We start from the raw sequence: 15,222 nt of genomic DNA, 5'->3' as shown, positions 1-15,222 counted from the left end.
ATCTCAATCTAAACATGCATGAAATATTTACCACTGGATATAAAGCAACAAACGATATCTTATCAATCAATCTTGAATGAAGAAATCATAATTTATTTCTAGTTATCAAAATGTGTATATAAATGTTTTTTTGACAATATATAAGGTGATTTATGAATGCAGTTGGAGACAAATTTGTTAAGTTAAATAAATATTTATGCACCAGTTGATCTGTAAGTGGAAGACTTTTATACATACTGGGGCCAAAAATCCTGTAAAAAGCAGTCAATAAGATGAATTAAGATTGAACTTTTAATGTTAATACTAATTATCAAATCATAGTTTAAAATAAAATCTACATTAATGAAGTGACAATAACAGAATTATTTTAAGAAAAAGATATTTTAACTTGTCATAAAGTGTTGTTTTTTCACAAAATATAATGTACAAATTAGTGTTTATTATTGATAATCACCATTTATTACAAAAATCATTTGTCACTGTCAGAATGAATTTAAATATTAATTATTGGTAAATCTAGACTCAAAATGTCCAAAGTGGGTGGTGCATGCTCCTGTGTCCATCCAATGAAGAGGGTTCTAATTTGCTTTCAACTTTCTAGACTTGACAAAACTTTAGTCTTTCAAAACACTAATATGGGTAGACATATATAGAAATAAAATTCATACTTTAAAATAAAAAAAATAATTTATGTGCACTTTTGTTACAGTGTGAGATTGCAAATTTCTTGAAATGAATTATTCATAGTTTATAAAAGTTTAAAAACTAGATGTGTCAAAGCAACACGAATGGCCCCGTCCCAAAAAGTTGAAAAATCTGCAATTTCAATATAAACACATGTGGACACAAACATGATGGTAGCCTCACATATCAAAAATCAGCTCAAAAACTGGAGGGGAATAGAGAAAAAATCCATATAACTGTGATTTTCAATACTTTATCAAAGTCAAAAGCCTGAAATTTCAGCGAAAATTAGCGGAACAGAACGAAACTTAAACTTGATCTGCAACTCGTCATGGTTAACTCACATACCAAAATTCAGCCCAATATCTGAAGGCGTTTAGAAAAAAAGTCTGTATAACTGTGATTTTCAACAATTACTCAAAAGTCCAAAGCCCGTAATTTTCTGCAAAAATTAGTAGAGCATAACAAAACTTAAATTTGATCTGTAACTCATCATGGTTAACTCATATACCAAAAATCAGCCCAATATCTGAAAGCGTTTAGAAAAAAAGTCTGTATAACTGTGATTTTCAACAATTTCTCAAAGTCCAAAGCCCGTAATTTTCTGCAAAAATTAGTGGAGCGGAATGAAACTTAAACTTGATCTGTAACTTATCATGGTTAACTCACATACTAAAAAATCAGCCAAATATCTGAAGGCGTTTAGAAAAAAACGTCGTATAATGGTTTGTTGCGGAATGCAGAATGACGGAATTACAGAAAGACGGAAAGATGGAATTACGGACAAGGGTAAAACTATATGGCATCGACAACTTTGTTGCGGGGCCATAAAAAGTATGCTTTACTTATCCAGAAAGGTCTAAAGTAAAAAAGGAAGAACAAAAGTTAATTTGAGTTATCTTCTTTTTTATAAGTGACTTGCAATTGGTACTCAAATATTTTAAATAATGGAATGAAATTTTAGATTCTCTGGCTAAATAGACCAAAAGTTTAACAGGGACTTTTAAAATATCCTTAAAAGTTTTGCAGTCCAACTATCATACTGATATGTACCAGGAAAAAATGTTCTTCTCAAAAAACATAAATACCTGTAATATATGTGTCCCCTGATGACTTTCAATCAAATCTACACTGGTCAAGTTACGTCGTCTGCCATGCCCTGATGGAAAAAAACAACATATAAAATTCATAAATTTAGCTGTTTTTGTTATGTTTATTTGTGAATAATTTTTTCATGAAGCAATTATTTACAGGACTTTTTTTTATCATGTTAGATCATGGAAGTCAAAGTACCAATGACTGTGATTTTAACTCAATACAAAATATTGAATTAGATTATAGTATATATAAATGTGCATCAAGAAGAGTTTATTGGTCAAAACACAGCGATTAATATAATGTCAGCCATAAACTGTTCCCTCAACTATGTTGTGAAAAGAAAGGACAGTTTCAATAAGCACAAATATGGCCAATAATTTTCTCACAAATATAAAATAAGGACTTATTGACCCATATCACAATAAATCATAGCTAAAACAATTACGAGATAGGAAATAGGTTTATTAGTTAAAAAAAAAATGTAATAGCATTGTCTTCATGACGTCACAAATAACATAAAACTTTGGCCCATTTTGAATGTGAGTTCAAAAGCTTAATAAGTCTGAAAAAAAAGTTGTATTTCACTTTCTTGTATGTCTTTTCATTTACTTTATACATTTATAATCTGGAAACAATGGACTTAAATCTGAGGCCAAACATCACACTAATACCAAACTTACTCATTTGATGAACCATCATATGATTTGTTATGTATGTATGTTTTTTTTAACTCTTAAAAGGCCATTATTCTTCCAATTATAAATAAGAATGGAAATGGAGAATGTGGCAAAGAGACAACAACCCGACCAAAGAGTAGAAAATAGCTAAAGGCCACAAATGGGTCTTCAACAAAGGGAGAATACAGCAGGAACAAAGCATCAACCATCAAATGCAGAGAAAATCTAAAATTACCCTTTTATAAATATCCATACTAAAAATCAACTTTCAATCAGCATGAATATAATATGAACAAGAGGCTGTCACAACGACAGCAAACCGGATTTATTAATATTTATTTGTGTCCTGGCAATATCACAAGAACCATTACTGATGAATGGTGAAAGTGAAAATCATCAATATCAAATTTGACCTCCATTTTGTCATCAGTATCAACATCTTAAAATTTGAAAAGCTTAGATTGAATGGTTCATGAGTAAATGCAACAACGTGAATGGAAACGCCATTTCACAATCTTTCAAGAACCATAACTCCTGAACGGTAAAAGTCAAAATCGTCATTATTGAACTTGACCTCTAATTTGCCATCAGTAACAACATATAAAAATTTCAAAAGCTTTGGTTGAATGGTTCATGAGAAAATGCACGGACACGACTGGAAACACCATTTTTCAATCTTTCAAGAACCATAACTCCTGAACGGTAAAAGTCAAAATCGTCATTATTGAACTTGACCTCTATTTTGTCATCAGTAACAACATATTAAAATTTGGGAAGCTTTGGTAAAACAGTTCATGCGTAAATGCACGAACACGACTGGAAACACCATTTTTCAATCTTTCAAGAACCATAACTCCTGAACGGTAAAAGTCAAAATCGTCATTATTAAACTTGACCTCCATTTTGTCATCAGTAACAACATATTAAAATTTGGGAAGCTTAGGTAGAACAGTTCATGCGTAAATGCACGGACACGACTGGAAACTCCATTTTTCAATCTTTCAAGAACCATAACTCCTGAACGGTAAAAGTCAAAATCGCCATTATTGGACTTGATCTCCATTTTGTCATCAGTAACAACATATTAAAATTTGGAAAGCTTAGGAAGAACAGTTCATGCGTAAATGCAGGGACACGACTGGAAACTCCATTTTTCAATCTTTCAAGAACCATAACTCCTGAACGGTAAAAGTCAAAATCGCCATTATTGAACTTGACCTTCATTTAGTTGTCAGTAACAACATATTAAAATTTTAAAAGCTTTGGTTGAACGGTTCATGAGTTAATGCACGGACAACATTTGATTCCCGCCCGCCCGCCCGACCGACCGACCGACCGCCCGCCCGAATGACCGCCCGCCCGACCGCCCGCCCGCCGTACATCCCCAAATCAATAACCGACATTTTTGTCACAAAAATCCGGTTAAAAATGATAATTTTAGTGAGTTTCAAATGCAATGAACATCCCTGTAAAAAACGGCCAATCTGAATTTGCAATGAACTTCTGCATTCAGAAAAAATAGAACCTCTTTGACATAAGTGTTTCTAGATAAAGTTTAAACAAATCAAAAAGATCAAATAAAAGTATCAACACATCTATAAAACATTATTTTTCAGTGTAACATCATTGTGAATGTTGTCATGTACATCTACCACATATTTCTTTTCCCATTTATAACAAAAAAACGGAACACACATACTTCCAATCCTATGGAAATTGATTCTAAAGAATTATAATAAACTCACCATACCTCTATCACAGTGAGGTACCGATAAATTGGAAAATTTAACTTTTAGTTAAAAAAGTATTTTTACTGGATGTGATCAATTAAAACACATGTGGTTTCCTTTTCCACATAAAAAATATATGTGTTAATAAGTTTAATTATCCTTTCCTTTTAGGTCAAATATGTCATTCCAATTCACATATAATGATTAAGTAGTTGGTAAACCAGGTTCATTATAAAAAATCACACCAAAATCTGTAAAAAGATCAATAATGCATTTATTATCTAGTACTTAAACCACAAGTCTGGTTACATATTACAAATGTATAATTGTATGTAAATATATCTAAAAATGTCAAAAAAAGGATAAATTGTTATTGATCTACTTATTAAAAGAAAGAGAAATCTGATAACCAAACATAGGCTATATGGTGAAATGTCTGGGTTTACCCCTTAAAAATTGAAGAATTGAAATACTCTCTATCAGAAATAGAAAGATTTAATGATAAAAATTTCTGTAAGACAATTTAAGCATTTATATATTAAGCAAACACAGTATACAGTAAAAAACTTATTCAGTTACATTTGTAATTTTTATGGAGATTATTGAATTAATATTAATAAATATAAAAATATTTTGACCTCCATCAAATTTTTCTTTTGACAGGTACATTTGTATAACCCATATGTAGACCAGTAAAATATATTTTTATTCAATTTCTTGGAATGGAATCTATTCATTATAAAATATCTATTGTAGGAATGAATAAAAGAGGGACGAAAGATACCAAAGGGACAGTCAAACTCATAAATCTAAAACAAACTGACAACGCCATGGCTAAAAATAAAAAAGACAAACAGAAAAACAATAGTACACACGACACAACATAGAAAACTAAAGAATAAACAACACGAACCCCACCAAAAACTAGGGGTGATCTCAGGTGCTCCGGAATAAAAGAGATGGGTAAATATGACCCCAAAAAGAGATAACATGCTACTTAACCTTAACACATGGTCACAAAGCTTTTTTCAAGCTGCAGAGTGTGAAAAAATTTACAGATTTTGCAAAGATTATACATGAAACAAGAAGCTCTCCACAGCCTGAATTGCTCCTGTATATCATTTTGATATGCATTTCTCTTTCGTTTGCCATCATATGTTTACTTATTTGTTTATCTTATTTAGGGACTTTTTATAGATTTAATTGGTAGGTCAAATTTTCTAAAAATCCACAATAGTTCTTGACAAAAATTACCACTTAGGGGAAATAACTAAATATTGTAGATCTTATTGTGCTGAACATTTTCCCTATTTATAACTATTCCTCTTTGTTATAGATTATGCAAGCTATCTTTTAGGATTTCTAAAAAAAATTATCAAAAATTGTAACAAAAAATCTTTCATGAGCAATAACTCTTTTAAGGGTTCATTTGATGATTTTGACTTGTTAGTAGATCTAATTACTCTGAAAATATTTGCTTAACAAATTTCTATTTAAGTTTAGTACAGAAAAATGGATAAAGGACATCTCAAAGCAACACTGAAAAGACATTTATTTAGTATTAACAAAATGTACATGTATGGTGCAAAAGTCGTTCATGATCATTATTAGTTTGCTGTAAAGATGTCTTTTGCTAATTTGTGTCATCGGGTAGCTGTCTCATTAGCATATACTCTGCATTTAGCATTTACTCTAAATTAAGTGAAAAAGAGGGGGATTAAAATGAGTTAATATGAATTGCAACTGATTATATGATCTTTTGGAGAAATGCAATACTTTAGAAACAATTGTTTTTTCGTGAAATGCATGCATTTGCAAAAAAAAAGCGAAAAGACAGGTGTACTGCATCTATAGATTAAATAAATACTTTGAAACTTAATCTTGAAATACTAATAAAACAATGTAGGATCAAATAATCTCCCAGAAACATCACATGTAAATGATTTCTATGCAAATATCTACAATTAAAATATCTGTTATGCTCTGACGTAGGTCTATTACAACAGAAGTCCAGCTTCCATTTCAGTGACTTTTTGAATTCTAAAGTTAGAAAGATAATGTTAACATATGATAAGGATTTATCTGTCAATAAAGTCAACCAAATTAATGCCAAGTAACAAAGATATTACCTACGGGTCAAAGAAAAACTGCAAAGGCTATACAACTTGAAACATTTGCATCTTTCTGTTTCATTCAACCTCTGACCCTATTGGTTACGCTTCATTTAGATTGCTGGCATATCAGATAACATGCTTGAGTGATAAATCAAACAAAAAACGGTATCAAAGACCAGATAGGAATTTTGGTAACATCATCTACAAACAATGTAATTGCAAGTAAAAAATTACATGGCTGGGCGAAATTTAACCGATTTAATAAAAAGTGGGTGGGAATTAAAACACCTGGTTAAATAGATATACTACTTTACTATTCAGCTATCTTTTATATGATACTTCAATATCTATATATCTTGATGAATAAAAAGACTTAAGTTATCAATAATAACCTCTTTCAAATTTATATAGAATTGTATATTCTAAGTGGATTCTTTTTTTTTAATTGACACACAAATAAAAGAATTTTTACTTCTTGCCTCTAAAATCTATGGTATTTAAATATCTTTTCAAGAGCTTATAACTTGATTTAAACCTGAAGTCAAATGCCATGTCATGAACATGCATTACCTTTATGAAGTCAGCATATTAAACTTGCTTATTTATTCTTCTTCAAAGCTTTAATTATTATCTATTAATGACCTTAATTAAAGTTGATAAATGTTGTAAGATTCACACGTCAAGTAATTAACCAGACTTTACAAATATTATTTTCTGAGTGCTAACATTTGTCCAGTGACGAAAATATACTATCACTGGATCCAGCCCCATTTAATGCACAAATGATTAAATTTTTCAAGCCTCTAGAGAATCAGAAATTATTTTAAAGGCAAAATTAATCATAGCACCTATTTTGCATTGTGTACTTTAGTAATTTACATTCATTACCCATTTCTACACTACCAACTAGAAACAAGTTTGAGTACAGATCATATCTACTGACCATAACACCAGTTTGAGTACAGATAATGTTTACTGACTTAAACACCAGTCTGAGTACAGATAATTTCTACTAACAAGAACACCAATCTGAGTACAGATAAATTTTACTGATCAGAAACAAATCGGAGTACAGATAATTTCTACTGTCCAGCAGACCAGTCTGAGTATAGATAATTTTTATCAACTAACAAGTCTGAGTACAGATAATTTCTACTGCCCAGAAGACCAGTCTAAGTATAAATAATTTTTTATCAACTCAAAATAAGTCTGAGTACAGATAATTTCTACTAACCAGAACACCAGTTTGAGTACATATCAATTTTACTCACTAGAAACAAATCTGAGTACGGATCAAATTTCACAGACCAGAACCCTAATTTTAGTACAGATAATTTCTACTGACCAGAACCCTAATCTTAGTACAGATAATTTCTGCTGACAAGAGCCTGAATCTGAGTACAGATAATGTCTACTGTTATAAAACAAGTCTGAGTACAGATCAAATTTTACTGACCAGAACCCTAATCTGAGTATAGATAATTTCAACTGAGTACAGATAATTTCTACTGACAAAAACAAGTCTAAGAATGTTTCAATTTTTACTAACCCAAAACCATATCAATAACAGATAATTTCTACTAACCAGAACCCTAATCTGAGTACAGATAATTTCTACTGACCACAACAGCAGCCTGAGTACAGATCATATCTATTGACCAGAACAGCAGTCTGAGTACAGATAAAATTCTACTGGACAGATTACAAGTCTGAGTACAGATCATATCGACTGAACAGTTTCATATAAAATTGCACCTGTATATTACAGCAGCATATCAACAAATGGAAAGTTTCGCATGTGTATTTTAAAAGAGAGAGACCAGAGCATTTGTCTGAAATGTTGATAAGGTTTCGCCTCTTTGGAACCAATTGTATCGAAGAACCCATAGAATTCAATGTTGAAATGTTGAAGATAAGAATTATTATTGAAAGAAATAAAGAGCCAGAATAATAACTGATTTAAATAAACGCTGCCCATCAAAATAAGTAATTACAGTTATTTTCTTTGGTCCTTTTATCAAGTCCCTGTCATCATATGTTAGTCCTATTTGTTGAATGCTATGGGAAATAAGATATTTCACTAAAATTTAGGAGGAGTGATGGTACAAAACCAGTGACACAGCAGACAAGGTCTTTGGTCCAGTCAAAACAGTAAATAAAAAATTTTAGTATCTGCTAACTTTGTCCTACCTTTTAAATTTTTATTATTTGGTAAAGCATCTCTGTTCCAAGGTGGATCCCCATGATTAGAAAATTCACGTAATTTGAGGTAACTTATAGAAAGACGGATGATCGATGCTTTGTCTAGTTGACTTGTGATTGCAGCAGGCAATGGCAATAACTTTGCAAGTTCATAAAATTCATAATTTTCTTTTCCTCGCCTTGATCTGGCAGCATCTCGTGATTTTTCTTTTCTTAACTCCAGGATGCTGAAAAGAAAGATATAATATGTCAGTTTTGTGTTTATAGTAAAGCCTTTTATAGATATATGAACCTGACACACATCAAATTTTAAAGGACTGTTCCCAAACTCAATCTTAAATTCTCCTGCCTCAAATATATTATTTAGGAGCACCTCAGATCACCCCCATTTTTTGTCTTTAGTTTTCTATGTTGTGTCTTCTGTACTATTATTTGACTGTTTGTTTTTAGCCATGGTGTTGTCACTTTATTTTCAATCTATGAGTTTGACTGTGGTATCTTTCATCCTTCTTTTACATGGTAAGTGCTTCTGACTTATTTGTTTGGACATTATGACAAGTATGGTTGTATCACTTATTGTTTTAAGAAAAATTTCTGTTAACCAGGAAAGTTTACGGTTCTGGAGCTGACAATTCTTAAAACATTTGGGGTGAAAGATAAATAATATCAATCAATTTCAACCCAGAATATCATGAGAGATATAGGGAAAGTTTTTATGATTTCATTAGGTTTACCTGCCAACTAAAACTACTTTTTTCACATAGATTGGCACTCACTCAATAGTGCAGTTATATCACAGGACATTTAACTTATAAAAATAATATAATGAATTTCTGGGTATATGACTAGATCTGGATGTACTTCTCAAAACACTAAAAATGTCACCAGTGAAACCCGTCTAGAGAAAAGTGACATTTCCATATTGGTGACTGAATTAAATCATTAACGATGAAACAAGATTGAACATTACTACATAAAGACCAAGATTAGCTGCAAATCTGAAGAATATCATAAGTACTATTTTATTGTAAATGACTAAATTCAGAGCATCTTGGGGATTTTTCAATCAAAACGTTGAAAGTTTTACGAGAAAATAAGAAGTACAGTGCCTAATCATAGAGAGACACAATAATGAAATCTAAAGCCCTTGAAAAAACTTGTGGCAATTTCTTCCTCCCCATTTAATCAGCAAGCAGGAAATAAAACGATTATATTTTTTCTACTGTATCCCTAATGTTATTTTCTTTTACCAAGTTGATGGGCATTTACCGTACACTGCAATATGAGCATGAAGCGTAATTCTGTTTGCTTTATTAGATTACCATAGCTAAAAACAAGACAGTAATTTATTTTCACTCTATTTCAATAATTGAGTAATTTAATTATTCCAATAGTTTGTATGTTGATAAAGGATTATAAAAGACAATGAAAAATATTGACAGAAGATTGGCTTTAAACTCGCGGGATTGCACCGGCCAGTGTATTATGACTGTGTTCATCACAATGTTATTATTAGATCAGCCTCGTATCAACGAGAATTACTCGCCTCACAAATCAATTATCAAAGCCTAAGTAAGTCAACTCGTGGGTTAATAACATTAAATACATCCAAACAGTATGTCTATCACTTGTTAACTTTGACTCTAATCATTATTTTTACTTCATTTGCAAAAGAAAAGGAAAATGAAATTTAATATTACATCTGAACTTTTGATATCAATAAATTTGATGAATAAATAATATTCTGAAAATGAAATTTTAGATAGAAGAAAACATCATCTAATAAAGTCCCAATTTAAATTTAAAATTATCACAAAATCATTCATAAAAATTAACAATCCTTATATTTTGCTTTGAAATACCATTCTTTATTCTATTCAACATATAAAGTGTATGAATATTCCTATTGTTAGTAATAAATATATAGAGACCTATCCTTCAATTGAATAAACCATGTTCATAATATCTTGTAAAAATATCATCATCTATACATAAATTCAATTTGTAGTTTTTGAACTGAAATAACTATCAATCTACTATCCCAGACGTTTATTTATACCCTACTTCGGATGGAATTGTGGACACCCTACCCCCCCACAAACATTACAAAAAGGTGGCAATTATGACAACTCTAACTGCTACATTAAGTTTAAATATACAAATATTTCTACAAGACTCTCACCTTACTTTAAGCAATTCATAAGTCTGTTCCCATTTTTACAATATAGATTATGTAACATGTTCTAATGAAAATATCAAATGCATTTAAACGGGTAAAAATAAATAAATCTATTTGCAATAAAAGGAGATTTAATGTCAATATGCACTTCTTTTGTTGCAAGTTTCTTCACCAAGTAAAGTCAACATCTAATTATTTTTTTATACAACATGCTTAAAGATCTTTTTTATATTCAAATAGGAATAAAATGAGATGTTAGGTAAATGCCAAGGAGACAGAAACCAACCAATACAAATATCCGAAAGACGCCTTTAATGAGATAATTATAAAGGTAACATCTTTATATTTACTGCATCTGATACATGCATGTATCAGTAAAATGAATACTTAATTTTGATTACAGATTTGTTAATAACAAAAGGACAATTTATGTTTAATGCACTTTTAAAAAATTCACATTTAAATCTAGTTTACACTTTACAATAACCTAAAGTCCATTGCCCTCTTATTCTGTTAATAAACAAAGTAACGTGCTGAAATGCACAATAAAATTTTTAATATCAATCATTCTTATTTTAAGTCATAATCAACAAAAAAAGAAGATTTTTCAAAAATATTATAACCTATGATTTAGAAAAGTGGGACAATATCTAAAAATTGCTGTTGAAATGAATCCATCATTATTTCTATAAATTCATCAATGAATATTCATATATAAACACAACTGTAATGTTTTCTACTATATCAAAGTAATTAAAATTCAGGTAGTAAATGTCAAAATGATTGAAAAATGAAGCGATGTTGTGGTAGTAGGAAAAAATTACATATGCAAAACAAATTACGTGGTTGTTAGACAATTAAGAGCTCATTTTTACAAGAAAAGACAGAGAACATAAAAAATTAAATGTTATTTGTCAAAAAAACTCATGTCAGCTTTTCTGACAAAAAAATATAATATCTTGCTTTTTATAACCTGTGATGCATTTGCCAAACATTTAAAATGTTAATGCTTATAATGGGTAGGCATGCACTATTTTTATGGAATTGGAAACACAGTTTTTTTATCAGTTCAAAGTTGATGACAGTTATTCAATACCCACGGCAATTTGTGCATTTGCTAATCTGGTTTTAAAAATCAAAATACTAGGATATTCATTTTACTGTAACTATTCAAATCTTTTAACTTTTATTAAAAAAGAAATAAAAAGCATATGCATAAATGATACATCTTAGACCTCCCCCCACCCCTCCCCTCCAAATTTGAACATAATACAATATTTTATACTTTTCAATGATGTAATGGAATCTTTAATATAGGGTACAAGCTCATACCAAAAAGGTCTCAGTGATTTTGATGATTTTCAAGAGTTATGGATATCAATAGAAAGTTATGTATTTTTCCATATTTCAAATGATACTTTGATTGTTTTGACAGAATAATCTGTCATTTTACACATATTCTGTTAACTATCAGGAGTTAATAAATATCAAAGTGTATTATGACAGATCTACATTTAATAGATTTGATCAACTTTTATTGGGTATAAAAATGAGTACATCATGATCTTTTGTTAAAAAATGGCAAACAAAGACTACTTAATTGTAAAGTCTGTTATTTTTCAGAGATTTTCATGAAGGTAAAATCACTATAAAACCATCATAGTGTATGGCTTTGAACCTATAAAAATACTAATTAAAACTTTTAAATTACATAAATACCTTTAACAGATAGAATGCCAAAGCAGAAATAATAATCCTTCATACCAACTATTCATTCAATACATAAAAGCCTCAGAAAGTATATAAAATTGACTTTATCTATCACTTAAAACCCTTGTTAATGTATTTTATTGTACATAAATGGATCAAACTTATATATCTTTCTCAAGTGACTATTGAGAATTTGGACATCGTTCAGGATTAAGGTTACATTGCATACATTCACTTGGTAAAATGATACCAATTTGTCACATCACTTCATATATACATGTACATTAAACAAATTTGCTTCAATAACTACTCTAAAACAGTCACTTAGGTGATTGCAGGCTGGTAGGGAGAAGACATAATAATGGCACACCAGATGAAAAACGTAGTTAAAAAGAAGTCAAATGTTACTTCCTGTACACAGCGTTTATCATCTTTTGTCGGTAACCTCTAACCTCGCAGTGAGAGGTATCCTCTCCTTCTGATGATACAATTTGTACATACATGTATAATCATATAAACAAAGGTCGATAAAAACTTATTGAATTGCTTAGAGATGTATATAAAAATAAAGAGATATGGAAATATTGCCGATGGGATTACTATCCACCAGAGACCAAAGGTAGTGAAAGTAAACAGCTATATATCACCAAACAGCATTCAACAATTAACCAGTCCTGTAGATTGTTTGGGGGGACCTTGACTGCAATGCCCTTATCCCAGCTTTAACATTTATACATGCAAATCAATGAGTGTGTTTTTCAGTTACATACATTTGATTAACCATTTTTTTTTTTAATTTGCCCTATCATTTTTTAAAAGGAACTTTAACATCCAGCTTTTATGATACCTAAAACAACAGGATCATTATTTCTTTAGGGCAAGCCATGAAATATCACATTGTAAATAGACCATAGACCAACTAAAAAAAACTTTTTAAAGATCACAATGAAAGTATACGATCACATGACTCAAACTGTGATATATACTGAAGTTACAGTTGAAACAATTTAAAAAAAAAATTGATGTAATCTTTCTAAAAAAAGATTGTTTTAAAAAGAGACAGACTATAAATGAAGAAAGTTATAAATGTTTTAATTGTTCAGGCAGATAATTAGCATTAGTATTTATTCACAAAATTTGCATTAATATGGTCAAAACACAATTAGCATATAATGCCATAAAATTAGCATGACAGCAAAATAATTGCATGTACAAAGAAGGACAAAAGACAAAAGGGACACAGATAAATGTTTCTGTCATTGGGCTTTGACAAGCCACACCCTTAATAACAGTTTGATACATTAAGAAGTTAAGATTTTTAAAAATAAATTCAAATTATACACTCTAATGTAAACATCTTCTTCAACATAGATTTATTAGACGAAACTATTTTCAGAACATCGGAAATTGAGTAAATTGTCTTGTGTTTTAAATGGTTTTTTTTATATACAAAGACTAATATTTAGATACATGTGCACTTTTAGAATAATTTGAAATTCAAACATCAGGAAATCAAATCAGTCTTAATTTTATCAATCTCATTATCTTTCTCAACTTTTTTTTTGCATCCCAACTGCAATCAGATACTTGAAAGAAAAAATCACCTACATGCATATGCCTTTCACAAGCTGTGAACTGATATCAAGTGTAGCTTACATAATCATGAACCTACAATTTGAATTCGGATCAGGCCCTTTAACTTAAAACCAATTAAAAATAGAAAAAAAAGGATGCTAGACGGATCTAAATGAAGTAAAGCTTAATATTTCTGTATAAGTGTAACAAGTACTATACAACCCATTAAGCAAAATGTCAGTTAATCATGGGGCATAAGAATAAACATTATGTTTATTACGGGAGAATAACATATTGTAGCATAGATTTATTTATATAGGTTTAATGCTGATCTTACATTTGTTAAAAAAAAGTAATAAATGTTGACATCAAAAGTCAATGGTGGTCAGACATCAAATCAAAAGATTGCTTCTTCTTTTCGCTTGAGTTCTTTTTTAAGGTCTTGAAAGTAGTCGACATATAAAACATGCAAGTACATAAGACCTTTATTCTTTTCGTCTCATTTCACTTTAACTTTCAACTCATGATTTTAATATTTGTACCAATTCATCAATTATTTACATAAATTGCAATTTGTGTGCAATCGCTAAATTGTAGATAGAATTCAAAGAACTATTTTTTAGGGTTTTAATATCAATCAAATATGCATGTATGCATAATGCCTATTTTTCTGCAATTAAAAGCTGCACTTTTAATTTAAGTTTAAATTTGAATTAGTACAGAGAAAGTATGAAAAAGTCACCTTTTTTATAAAATATTTCTATTTATATCCTCTGTTTAGTTAACTACATATACCTGTATACCTTTATCAACCATAATGATAAAATTCTGGGAAATCATTTTTGGCAAATCGGAATGGTATAAAATAATGATGCTGATAATGTGCTTTGTTCAATTTAGGATAACTGAATAAAAACAAAGAACAAGTCAATATCATTAGGACTGGTTCAAGTTTTCACTTCCAATTCCAAAATTGGATTATCATCACTGACTAAGATAAATTGGATAGATGATGCATTCGACCTGAGACAAATCTTCACAACAAACTGAAAAGCTCTTCTTTAACTCGTCTGTCACTTTGAGGATCACAGAATGACGGACAATAAATGTGGTTAAGCCTCACTTGTGTTTTACTAGGTCTTGTTGCAATGTCACAGGGTCGTTACTGTTGTTTATTGAATTACATGTTCTTAAGGACCCTTGACAAGTTCAAACGACAGCATCTTTTATTCAAGTATCAAAGTTTTTTAACT

The 15,222-nt window shown here is 30.2% G+C and overlaps 1 protein-coding gene across 6 annotated transcripts in view; it reads right to left on the bottom strand.

The window, feature by feature from the left end:
* LOC139517432 (protein trachealess-like) overlaps window positions 1-15,222 on the bottom strand; it is a 63,827-nt gene that overhangs the window by 35,409 nt on the left and 13,196 nt on the right. For 3 of the 6 annotated variants that reach the window (XM_071308441.1, XM_071308443.1, XM_071308446.1), the window contains exons 2-3: window positions 8,494-8,732; window positions 1,773-1,843 (exon numbers count right to left, since the gene is read on the bottom strand). In XM_071308441.1, coding sequence (XP_071164542.1) covers window positions 1,773-1,843; window positions 8,494-8,732 — 310 coding nt within the window. Of the gene's footprint in view, window positions 1-1,772; window positions 1,844-8,493; window positions 8,733-12,403; window positions 12,850-15,222 lie in introns of those variants that run through there. The other 3 variants (XM_071308444.1, XM_071308442.1, XM_071308445.1) reach the window with 3 other exon arrangements.

This window comes from Mytilus edulis, chromosome 3, assembly GCF_963676685.1.
Source record: "Mytilus edulis chromosome 3, xbMytEdul2.2, whole genome shotgun sequence".
Lineage (NCBI taxonomy): Eukaryota > Metazoa > Mollusca > Bivalvia > Mytilida > Mytilidae > Mytilus > Mytilus edulis.
The sequence above is the reverse complement of the archived record's forward strand: the minus strand, read 5'-3'. Positions and strand labels throughout refer to the sequence as shown.